Source organism: Danio rerio, chromosome 24 (assembly GCF_049306965.1).
Source record: "Danio rerio strain Tuebingen ecotype United States chromosome 24, GRCz12tu, whole genome shotgun sequence".
Lineage (NCBI taxonomy): Eukaryota > Metazoa > Chordata > Actinopteri > Cypriniformes > Danionidae > Danio > Danio rerio.
The window spans coordinates 45,577,501-45,590,787 of NC_133199.1; the positions used below are offsets into that span (position 1 = coordinate 45,577,501).

The 13,287-nt window shown below is 39.7% G+C and overlaps 1 protein-coding gene across 2 annotated transcripts in view; it reads left to right on the top strand.

Annotated features, from left to right (window-relative positions):
• lama1 (laminin, alpha 1) overlaps nucleotides 1-13,287 on the top strand; it is a 95,019-nt gene that overhangs the window by 9,146 nt on the left and 72,586 nt on the right. For both annotated transcript variants that reach the window (XM_073940507.1, NM_001034986.1), the window contains 2 exon segments: nucleotides 419-589; nucleotides 3,573-3,685. In XM_073940507.1, coding sequence (XP_073796608.1) covers nucleotides 419-589; nucleotides 3,573-3,685 — 284 coding nt within the window.

Genomic DNA, 13,287 nt, shown 5'->3' on the forward strand with positions numbered 1-13,287 from the left:
GGACAGTTCAGGACAATTGATGTCTGCTTTTGTCAGTTGTTCGAGACGTGGTCATGAATGGCGGCACACAGACATGTGGGAGGATGGATGAGGGTCTCGCTTCAAAGATAGAAGGAGAAACTGGAGATCTAAAGCCCTGGTGTTGACCTTATCCTGCAACTCTTAAGTGCTCTCAATTTTGCATTTGCTTTAGAATTTCAGATTCAGCTCGCTATGGAGGAAATGATTAGGAATGATAAACAGCAGGAATCAACAACTTGCTCTACAAACAAGTGTGTTCACGACTAAACATAGGAAGCTGAATAGGAAGTTCTAAAACAAACGCAAAAACGAGCGCACTTACGAGTTGCAGGAGAAGCTCAATACTGATGCCTTTATCATTGATTAGAGTCGTTAAATATCCTCCATCTGTCCTCAGGTTTGTTTCCTGCAATCTTGAATCTCGCCAGCAATGCCGAAATCAGCACCAACGCCACCTGTGGCGATCCCGATCCCGAGATGTTCTGCAAACTGGTGGAGCACGTTCCTGGAAGACGGATCCGCAACCCGCAGTGTCGCATCTGTGACGCAAACAGCCAGAATCCCAAAGGTAAATCAGGCGTGTTCACTTTGTTCAGTTAACCCTTGTGTGCTGTTCGATTTGGTGATGTTGGTGCTGTTTTTGCCCCATTGACTTCCATTATAGTCACATTTATTGACTGCAAAGTCCATGACTGCATATAATCATGCATTACTGACTGCTGCTGGTTTTCTCTTTTGGGATTGAGAGGGACGATGTGTAATTTTACCTGTTAACCACTTAAACTCTGCGGACCCGGTACCGGATCTGTGACGTCATCGGCTTTCGCTTTCAGATTTAAAGGGCTAGCGTTGCACCAGACCCCTGTGGTGTCGTTTGAAAGTGTAGAATCTATATTTTATGCACATATGCATCACTTTGGTTTTTATTTTACTGTATAAATGTTATTTACACTTAAATGCACAGTATTTTGGAGACCCGAGCTAGGTATTTTACATTGGTTCATTTTCATATTTTTACACATGTACAAGTTATAGCTCAAATGAAAGCTCTTGCCGGTGCTCATACGGTTGTAGCATTCTTTTTACTGAATTATATTCACATATCAAACAGTTGCTGAATGAATTGTGGTGTTTCCATGGTGCAGAAGTGAAAACAATACATTTATGATCAATAAGCAGCCCCAGATAGCACAGACAGCTGTCATCTCTCACCTTATGCTGTGCGCTTCAGGGCCATTCTCCTCTGTTTTTGAGCTGATGTGCATAAGTAATGCTTTTATATGTCTGACGTGCTCCAAACACAGTGAATTAAGTTTGATCAGACAAAAGAATAGTGAAATATGAAAACAATGATCGCTCCCTGTGGCTTGTACAGCACCTCTCATCAGTTGGAATACAATAACTTTAGCATAGATTATGGTCGAGACATTTTTTTTTTCTATGATTACAGACATGTGCAGGAACCCCCAACATTACTTACAGCACGCTAGACCACACAGAACCTAAAGGTACACTTTCAAATTTGAGTTTGTAAAAAAAAAAAAAAAAAAGCGCTTCTTTTCTTAGGTGTTTATTATAGCACAGATGACATGTACAGTTATTTTAAACACTTTCGATAGTTTTTTATGAAAATTCAAAGGGTTTTCTTTAAAATGAAACCAAATTTTTGCATTTACACCTCTGCATGTGGATTTGGGAAGCTTTTAAATTTGAGTAGGCAAAATCCAGGCGGAAATCCCAAAATAGCAGCAGAGTTTAAGTGGTTAACACAGGGTTAATGCTGCACACTGATGATTAACCAGTTAAACTCTGCTGCTATTGACACTATTGAAAGTGTTTAAAATAACTGTAGATGTTGTCTGTGTTATAATAAACACCTAATAAAAGAGGCGCTTTTTTTTTTTTACAAACTCAAATGTGAAAGTGTACCTTTAGGTTGTGTGTGGTCTAGCGTGCTGTAAGTAATGTTGGGGGTTCCTGCACATGTCTGTAATCATAGGAAAAAAGAAAAATGTCTCCACCATAATCTATGCAGAAGTTATTGCATTCCAACTGATGAGAGGTGCTGTATGAGCCTCAGGGAGCGATCATTGTGTTCATATTTCACTATTCTTTTGTTTGATCAAACATAATTCACTGTGTTTGGAGCACGTCAGACATATAAAAGCATTACTTATGCACATCAGCTCAAAAACAGAGGAGAATGGCCCTGAAGCACACAGCATAAGGTAAGAGATGAGCTGTCTGTGCTATCTGGGGCTGCTTATTGATCATAAATGTATTGTTTTCACTTCTGCGCCATGGAAACACCGCGATTCATTCGACAACTGTTTGATATGTGAATATAATTTAGTAAAAAGAATGCTAGAACCGTATGAGCACCGGCAAGAGCTTTCATTTGAGCTATAATTAAGCTATAATTGAGCTCTATTAATCTATGAGTGAAGTATATCAGCTGATAGAAATGGGCCAATAGTAGTGCACCTATACTGGTGGGCTCAAAAGGCTGTTATCATCTATCCACATGGTTAATCAGCTATACTAAAAGAGAAAACTCCATCTGTTTTTATGTTACTATGAGGGTTGGGTTTGGGGTAGGGGTAGATGTAGAAGTTAATAAAATGCAAATAATGGGAAATTTAATAAATTATATAAAATAATTCTCGTTAACTTCCGGCCTCAGCCATATGTGATTTATAGCTGATTAACCATGTGGATGGATGATAACAGCCTTCTGAGCCTACCAGTAGGCACAGAAGGCCCCTACTAACCCATATCTATAAGCTGATAACCACTGATAACTCCCAATCAATCAATGATAACATTTAAATCGGCTGCTTCTAAGAGCTGAGGGGATAATCGTGAGTTTCTCATACATCAAGATAAGAGTGCAAAGGTCACACACACACATTGTACTCTATATAGAAGGCAGAAAGTAAGATTTTTTTTGCACCACAACTGATGATCAACAGTAAAAATGACAAATTGTCCTGATTCCCAACAGAGACAACCAGCAACAATCAAGAATGCATGATTATATGCTGTCAGGGCTAAACATGAGATTATAGTAGAAGTCAATGGGGCAAGACAGCCACCAACATCACCAAAGGGGAGTCAACTTGCCTAGAGTGTGTTGCCTCTGTTGATTTTTTGGAACATTTTCAATGCATTTTTCTAAAATTTGCTCAAACACAGAGAAAGTTGTGGCCAATGTAAGACTCCAAATCCCCAAATGTGCTGCCTTAGTCCCTGGTTAGACTTTATATACAACAATAAAGTAGTATAGATATCTTTAAAGTATCTGTTAAATAGTGAATCTGAGATGATGAAATATCACTACCTGCAGATTATAATATCAATATTATTGAAATGGGCTTAATTATCAGTTCTCGTTATCGATTATTAAATGATTAATATTGTGTATTCAAAATGTCAAGTCACATTTTTATTTATCATAATAACTCTGGTTTGTGCACGTCATCAATCAAGCATCAGCATGTATTTAATCTTTAGTCATTGTTGTCATTAATGTTTTATGTGCATTGAAACAGAGCAACATCCAATTACTAACGCCATTGATGGAACCAACCTGTGGTGGCAGAGTCCGAGCATCAAGAACGGCCGTCAGTTCCACTGGGTCACAGTCACGCTGGACCTGCGACAGGTACCACTCTTTGTATTACAGTACAGCATGCATCAAAGTTTGGCTGAGTTTTGGGGGTGGGACTCTCTGGGTTTGTGGCCCAATAAGATGTCTTTGTGGGCGGGGCTACACATAATGGCATGTGACAAGCACAGGCCCTGTTTACACTAGTGTGTTTTAGTTTGAAAACGCATAAGTTTTGCTACGGTTACGCCATCCGTCCACACTACGCCGGAGTTTTCGAGCGCCGAAAGTGGAGCGTTTTGGAAACGCTGGAGAGGCCGTTTTCATTCTGAAACGCTGCTGCTCCGTCTCAGTGTGGATGAGGGAAAACGGAGACATCTGAAAACGGAGGTGGGGCTGCTAAGGTTCGCTACCTTATTGGAGCTTTTGTGTCATTACGTATCCTTCCCTTATTCGTCAAGCCCCTATCACATGACTATAACACATGGCTTTACCGGAAGACAGCAGACCAGCCTTCACTGTAAACAACAACATATACACAGAAATGGCAGCGTTGTTTGCACTATTGTCTGTTTTAGGCGCCATTGTGCAGTTATTCATTTGTTACGTTTAGTAACTCGACCTCGTCGTCTGTCCACAGAAATACCTCTCTTGCTTTCTTTGCCATCGCGTTTATTGTTCAACCAGCATTAACAATAACCAAATGCCGAGCAAGACACATGCTTCCTGTTTATACTAGAACACGCATGCCCAGATTGCGCGAATGGTCACGTGATATACGTTTTTGATGGCGTAGTGTGAACGGAGATATCTTCAGAAACGCTAGGTGAAACGCTAGTGTGGACGCAGATCGTTTTTGATCTAAAACTCCGTTTCAAAACTGAAACGCGCTAGTGTAAACAGGGCCACAGGCTCATTTTGAAAACGTACCCCATAAATATTACTATAGATCACGATTTATGTAGCCAGAAGTAAGTATTGCTGCCTTTAAAACGAACAATACGGGGTGGTATGACGTTGTTCCTCTTGCGCTAACAGCTGACCACTTACCGCCGTGTGGATGGCTTTTCTGTTGTTACCAGTTTGCTCGGTGGCTCGCCATGTATGGCTTTTCCATACCGTAAGAACTTCCAGTCTAGCATGGTTGATCTGTGCCGATGACAGTTCCAGATACAGTATTTCCAATAGTAGATGTAACCAGAGCTTAATTGAGAGATCATGAGGAGGTTTCCACCTCTGTGCCAACATTTTCTTTGTAGCAGTTGAAGCAGCTAACCAAAATTTACAGACCTTACGGACTCATTATTTCTGAAAACAGGACAATAATTATTAGTTGTCTGGAAAATGCTTCTTGATTTAAAACTTTCGAGATATTTGGGCTAGAAGCAAGACATAAACTCTGAGTAAGAAAGGCATTATCTGCAGTGTGGTGTGGTCGTTTTAGTGAGTTGTCATTCTTGTGTGAGCTGCCCTTAAGAGCACACATTGAGTGAACTCATTGAGATGTTGAGAGTGTTGCAGACTTTGGTTGTGATTTCAGCTGGTTTAATCTCGCCGGTGGGCCGTTTCTCAGTAAAAGGAGGCTGGTTTTACATTCCGCTCCTCCTCCGTCATTGTAGATCAGCCATTGAGTCTCACCGCTAACCTGAATGCTGTGCTAATTGTACACTAGCGCTTGTTTCCTGTGAGTGTGAATGGAGGAGCCGCGAGGAGCCATTAGAGGCCCCCCAGGGGCCCCAACACAAGGGTGTTTGTCTAGAGAGGTCAAGAGACGCACTAATCCAAAACTAGAAACAATCCGCGGCATTCCAGCAATGATAATACGCACAACTATTCCTTACGGGCCAGGATCAGGATTAATCTCAGGGGAAACTAAAGTCAGGAACAAAAAAAAAAAGCTGAAACTGAAATAAAATAATATTTCAGCATTTATAACATTTAAAAATAAAGCCAACACTGAAATAGGGACTGTCTCAGTGGTTGGCACTGTGGCTGCACAGCAAGAAGATCGCTAGTTGGAGTCCTGGCTTGGTCAGTTGGTGTTTCTGAGTGGAGTTTGCATGTTCTCCAAACACATGCACTATAGGGGAACTGATCAACTACACTGGCCGTAGTGCAATAGTGTGTGTGTGAATGAGTGTGTATGGGTGTTTCCAGTACTGGATTGAGGCTGGAAGGGCATCCGCTGTGTAAAACATATGCTGGAATAGTTGGTGGTTCATTCCGCTGTGCTGACTGAGCCACCATGCCGCCCTAAAAACTAAAAATATTATTATTATTTGTTTTACTTAAACTAATGAAGCTTTATATAATAGCAAAGCAATATAAGTATATTAAATATTTATTAACTACATGACTTTAAATTAAAAAAAGCATTTACTATTTTTGTAGAATATCAAAAGGTGCATTTGTCATTATTTTAAATTCATGTCAGCCAACAAATTAGACAGCACTGTAAAGTAATTTTCATGATATTCTTTGATTTAATCATATTTATATATCCAAAGTAGTTCTGGGGTCCGTTCTTCGTACCTCGCTTAAATGATCTAAGATGATTTGGCAGATCCTGGATCTTTTAATCTTGATAACTGATCTCTGGCTAATTTGGTTCTTCAAACGAGTTTGCGAATCAGATTAGAATGTCTGGATAAACTGATCTGAGATCGCTGCGTGTGTTGTGAAGGACAGATCTATCCATCCTAGAAATCATGATCAGCAATGCAACGATTGGCTGACGGCACAGCTGCGTAATGACATCATCTGATTAATATTCAATTATCCATGTGAGCAAAATTACATCAAATTAGCAGTAAACGGCTTGATAAATATGAGACGCAATAACCTTCCACATTTGTTGTGAGCTGCAGGCTTTACACTTTCATGTGTCAAGAGTATTCATCATGTATTTCAATGCATATCAATGTATTTCTACATTTAGAAAATATTTTTTTTATTATAGTAGCCGTTTTTTAATCGGTGTAAAGAATAACTGGTTGTTTACAAAAGCATTTTGATATTGGTAAAGGCGTCTGCAACTTTTGTGAAGCATCAATCACTGGCATATTAACTGTCAAAACATGTTTATGACTGCTGACATGTATTATTGCTTTAAAAAAGTCACATATTGTGCAATTCTATTATACACAATTTGTACTAAAGCGATCTAAAAAGTTCATATCAATAAGTTTCCTCTTTGCACCACCAGGTGGCAGTCTTTGTACTTTCATTTCGAGAGTGCAGATTGCATAAGTTTTATTAATATGTATAACTTTATTTATTTTATTAATAACTATAACTTTATATATATATATATATAGTTTAAAAAATATTTACTCTTTTCCCAAGTGTATATAACGACTACTGTAAGAAAATATCAGAATTCGGTACATACTTTCTGTATTATATTTGCTTAAACTGAGCCGATCTAATCCTGTTTATATGAATTGAATCTGCTCCCGATCAGGTTTGAGCTAGCAGAACTGTTGCCATGACAACAACTCTCGGATCAGCTTTGAAGAACGAAACGATCCTGGATCGTGTCAAATCGTCAATATCCAAATCCAGCTAACTGAGTAATCCACGTACGAAGAACGGACCCCAGGGCAAAGATTAATCCAAAATAAAAGTTTGTTTTGACATAATATATATCTTAGTTTTTATATATATATATATATATATATATATATATATATATATATATATATATATATATATATATATATATATATATATATATATATATATAATGATAAACACATAGATAAAAACTATACAAAACAAATTTACTGCATATATATTTAAGTGTGTATATAATTTGTATATATAAATATATTTAATATAAAATATGAATAAACATTTTTTTAACACAATGGCACAATGGGTGGCACGATCACCTCAGAGTAAGAAGGTGGCTGGCTCTGTGCAAAACATATGATGGATAAGTTGGCGGTTCATTCCACTGTGGCGACCCCAGATTAATAAAAGGACTAAGCCGAAAAGAAAATGAATGAATGAATATGCATGCATGTGTGCATTTATATACACACACACACACACACACACACATATTTTATGTCAAAACTAAGTTTTATTTTGGATTTAATATTCATGGTTAATCTTTGCCCAGCACTCATCTAAAGTCAGTGCTGAAAACCTCAGTATTACAATCAGAAATCGCAGAAATCTGAACAAGCTTAAAACATGTAAAAGCGCAGCGGTGTCTGATTCTGCTGACGCTAAACTCCGCGTTCCCGTAATCGGTGTGTTTCTGCTCTGTTTTCTGGAGTTTGCGGCGCAGTTAAAGCTGCTTTGAATGTTCGTCTGGAGTGAGGATGAGTCAGGCCTTTGTCTGCATTCACTGAGGGCCGCAGGGGGAAGGGAAACACACACACTCACACACACATAGACACACACTCACACACACACATAAAGCAGGAACGACCCCGACAGGGCCTCAGGACACAGTGCAGGATTACACATGCTAATGGACCCCAAACACACACATACACACACACACACACCTGAGGGGACGGGTGGGTGTCTGGAGCTCAGGTGAGGTTTAGAGCATAAAAACACCCAGAAGAAACATTTCATGCTTCAGTGTCGTTCATTAGAGGAGATAAGAGGGTTAAAAATCTCATTAGAGTTCTTATTTAAACACAAAACATTTGACTGAAAGAAATTGTGTCTAAAAATAATAATAATGGCGATGCAGTTTTATGAAGCAAAGGCCATTTTAGTGTTTGAGCACTTTTGATGCATTCATGTGGAAATATCTTATATTAAATTATGAAAGCATGAAAAATAAAGTGTACACTCACCGGCCACTTTATTAGGTACGCGTGTCCAACTGCTTGTAATGCAAATTTCTAATCAGCCAATCACATGGCAGCAGCTCACTGCATGTCGGCATGTAGACATGGTCAAGAGGATCTGCTGCAGTTCAGAGTGAGCATCAGAATGGGGAAGAAAGGGGATTTAAGAGACTTTGAACGTGGCATGGTTGTTGCTGTCAGACGGGCTGCTCTGAGTATTTCAGAAACTGCTGATCTACTGGGATTTTCACGCACAACCATCTCTAGGCTTTACAGAGAATGCTCCGACAAAGAGGAAATATCCAGTGAGCGGCAGTTCTGTGGGTGCAAATGCCTTGTTGATGAGGTCAGAGGAGAATGGCCAGACTGGTTCCAGCTGATAGAAAGGCGACAGTAACTCAAATAAGCACTCGTTACAACCGAGCTCTGCAGAAGAGCATCTCTGAACACACAACACGTCCAACCTTGAGGCGGATGGGCTACAGTTCAGTACAGGCCATGTTCAAATGGCCTCCACAGTCACCAGAGCTCAATCCAATAGAGCAGCTTTGGGATGTGGTGGAACGGGAGATTGGCATTATGGATGTGCAGCCGACAAATCTAAGAAATATTTCCAGTAGCTTGCTGATCTGGAGGTGAAAGAGGTCCGACCCGTGTACCTAAAAAAGTGGGCAGTGAGTGTGTAAAACAATATTAAGTTTTAAGGGCAAATATTTAACCATTAAGTGCCTCTATTACACATATTTAAAGTCTCAGTACAGGTGCAGTGTTTCAAATTTCAGACGCTGCTTTGGTTTGTAATGAATAATTGTGGTCAGAGGTCAGAGTTCAGAGATGTTTACTCTCCTGCGACAGCAACACAATGGAAACATCAGCGGAGTGTTTGACTGAGGCTGTAAAACACTGCAGAGTAATGCAGACCCCGACAAGCAAACACACACACACACACACGACACACACATACACTGTTTACTGCTCACAGGTGTGTGCGTGCGTGTGTGTGTGTGTGTGTGCATGTGTGTGTTCGTGTGCATGTGTGTGTGAGGATCAACACAGCTGTGAAGTGTGTGCGTGTTTGTGTGTCTGTGTGTGTCTGTGTGTGTGTGTGTTTGTGTGTTCACACTGCAGGAGTGAATGGCCCCAAATGTCACCCCAGCTTGTGTGTGTTTGGTCAGATGGTGTTGATGCTGCTTGTCCATCAGGAGTGTGTGTGTGTGTGTGTGTTCACACGCACACAAACATGCACATGCACTCACACAAACACTCACACACACACACACGCACACATTTAGATATATTTCTCACACATACATAAAGATGCTCTCACACACACACACACATACAGACATTCAAACACACACACACTCATACAGACGCTCACGCATACACATACAGACAGACACACACACACACACACACACACACACACAAACATACATACAGATGCTCAAACACATACAGACAGACTCTTACTCACACACACACACACACACACACATCTGTCTTATCTGGATGTTTGCAGTCTGCTGCTGTTCGGATCCTCCAGACGTCCTTGAGTTTCTCCACACGACACAATGTTTAATGTCTGAGGAACTGATGCCACAGAAACAATGAAGGTTTTGTCTAGCGTGATGTTCAGACGCTGATGAAGCACAAATAACAGGAGATTCCTGAACTATTACAATCCCCAGAGCAAACCTACTCACAGTAGCACTCTCTAAAGAGGAAATCAGCGTATATATTCATGCGTTTGTTCTGAAACAACCAATATATTTGCTGCATATATTTATATTATATGTTTAAGATGAAGGGTGGCACAGTGGTGTCGCACTGTGGCCTCACTGCAAGAAGGTTGCTGGTTTGAGTCTCGGTTGGGTCAGTTGGTGTTTCTGTGTGGAGTTTGCATGTTCTCCCCGTGTTGGCGTGGGTTTCCTCCGGGTGCTCCGGTTTCCCCCACAGTCCAAACACATGCGCTATAGGGAAACTGATCAACTACACTGGCCGTAGTGTATGAGTGTGTGTGTTTCCCAGTACTGGGTTTCAGCTGGAAAGGCATCTGCTGTGTAAAACTTATGCTGGAATAGTTGTCGGTTCATTCCGCTGTGGTGACCTCTGATAAATAAAGTTACTAAGCCGAAGGAAAATGAATGAATGAATTTAAAAGAAGTAAATTTAATTACAAGTTTGCTTGTTTCCATAGCAACATTTACTATATTTACATATACTGTATATTGTCAAGTTCTGAATCTAAAACTGAAATAAAGATTAATAAAGAATAATGAGAGATGTAATGCAAATGTAAAATACTAACATTATTGAACAATATTTAAATTAGTTGATTTAAATTTGTAATGAATTAACATTCAAATATTAACACTGTAATATTATAATATGGTATATGCTAGAAATATGCATTATATAGTATATGCTAAAACAATTAATTCCCAGAAATTAATTGTCAATTATTATATTATTAATAATTATTGTTGAAATTTAATATACATTTCATTATTAAACGCTGTTAGGGAAGTCTAATGCAAAGAAGCACTCATAAACAAACCAATAATAAAACTCTCAGCCGTATCACCCTGCAGCCCAAGACCGGTTACTCACTGAAGCTAAGCACAGCTGATTCTGGTCAGTATCCGGATGAGAGACCACATGAGAAAACTAGCTTGCTGTTGGAATTGATGTTAGTGAGGCCAGCAGGGGGCGCTCAACCTGTGATCTGTGAGTCTTAATGCCCCAGTATAGTGAAGGGGACTCTATACTGTCAGTGGGCGCCGTCTTTCAGATGAGATGTTAAACCGAGAATCTGACTCTCTGTGCTCATTAATAACCCCATGGCACTTCTGGTGAAGAGTAGGGGTGTAACCCCTGGTGTCCTGGCCAAAGTCCCTCCATTAGCCCTTACCCATCATGGCCTCTCAACCATCCCCATCCACCAAATTGGCTCTTTCACGGTCTCTCCACTCCACCTATAGTTGATGTGTGGTGAAGCACTGGTGCTGTTGTCCTGTGGCATTCAAGTACAGCTGCACACTGGTGGTGGTGGTGTGGAGAGACCCCCCTCATGATTGTAAAGCGCTTTGGGTGTATGGCCATACATGATAAATGCACTATATAAATACAGAAAAAAAAAATAATATTAAAAATATATTCTTGATCTTAATTAACTTTTTATTATAATGCATGTAAAATAGCTCTGAACATTTAATTGTGTGATTTTTAAGCTTCATTTAAGAAGCCAACACACTCTCTCCTCAGCAGTTATTATTTTCCCCAGCAACCAAACCATAATAATCCCATAATAGTCCAGTGATTATAACGTCTGTGTGAGAGGAGTCCTTCTTGATGTCAGTGAATGGGGAAAATCTCTTTTATTTCCACACGTTTGACTGCGGAGTTTCCTGAAATTTGTGCATCAGAAGGAGACGGATGCTGTCATTACACTCTGATCACAGAGGAGTGAGCGTGCGTGCGTGTGTGTGTGTTTTCATTTTCATATTGCTAAGCATCCAGTAAACACACACACACACACACACACACATCAGATAATCACAGCATCACCATCATCTTATAGTGCAGGTTTATTAGTGGATTTGGGTTAAGTAGAATTTTGTGGATGGATTTTTATGTGTGTGTGTGTGTGTGTGTGTGTGTGTGTGTGTGTGTGTGTGTGTGTGTGTGTGTGTGTGTGTGTGTGTGTGTGTGTGTGTGTATGTGTGTGTGTGTGTGTGTGTGTGTGCGCGCGTGTGGGTGTGTGTGTGTGTGTGTGTGCATGTGTGTCTGTGTGCATGTATGTATGTTTATGTGTGTCTGCATGTGTCAGTGTGTGTGTGTGTGTGTGTGTTTATGTGCATGTGTGTGTCTGTGCAATAGTGTAGCTTAAATATTTCGTGTTATCTTTTAGAGTTTGGTTAATTGTGTGTATTTGTTGTTTTATTTGATTATATTCGATTTATTTTAGGATAATTTTGAGTATATTTCAGTGAGGTTTCCATTTATTGTTTAAGATTTAGTTATAGATAGGGACATCAGTCTCATGTTCACAGCATTGTTCAGTCTCATGTAAAAGTAAAAAGATTAACCAGTTTCATTATTAACCGCAGTTTAATTCGTCACGGTTAATTAATAGTAAAGGCTCTCAACACCGCATTCCTGCACGAAAGAAAACTACTGCAAAGTTGCACCAACTGTGCTCTAGTTTAAAGTTCACAATACCCACACACACTGGATTAAAGGCTGATTTTAACTATGGCTGTGACCATTAACTAAGGGCCATTCGCATATCCCATCTTCTGTGCGTGCAACTTTACTATTTTAAATGGAGGCATATGGCTTGCACATTGCCCCGAACGCATCGTAAACCGTGTGTCAAGAACTGACTGATCAGCTTCATACTTTGTGGCACAATCAGCTGCAATCTAATCCTTACAGATCACTGGTAAACACACATATCACATAGGACTACAAATCTGCTGGTATATGGACTACAAGATCCGGTCATGCAACTCACACACACACCTGCTCCAAGTCTCCATTGATTACAATCCCACAGCTAATGCTGCTCATGGACTACACGCATATATACGGCTCACCTTGACACTCTCACTGCTGAGTCTTGTTTATCTGTTAGTATCTGTTGTTTTCTGGTGATTTTATTATTTGTTATTTGAAATAAAAAATGAAAATCAAAACATTTTTGAATTTTGCTTTTCCGTTTTTCACCATGAAAAACAAGCAGTTTTATTGATTTTAGTTTTTAAATTCAAAAACGAAAATAAAAAAAAACACATTGAGTTTCAATATTCATTTGTTAATTTTAAAACGAAAACCAAAAAA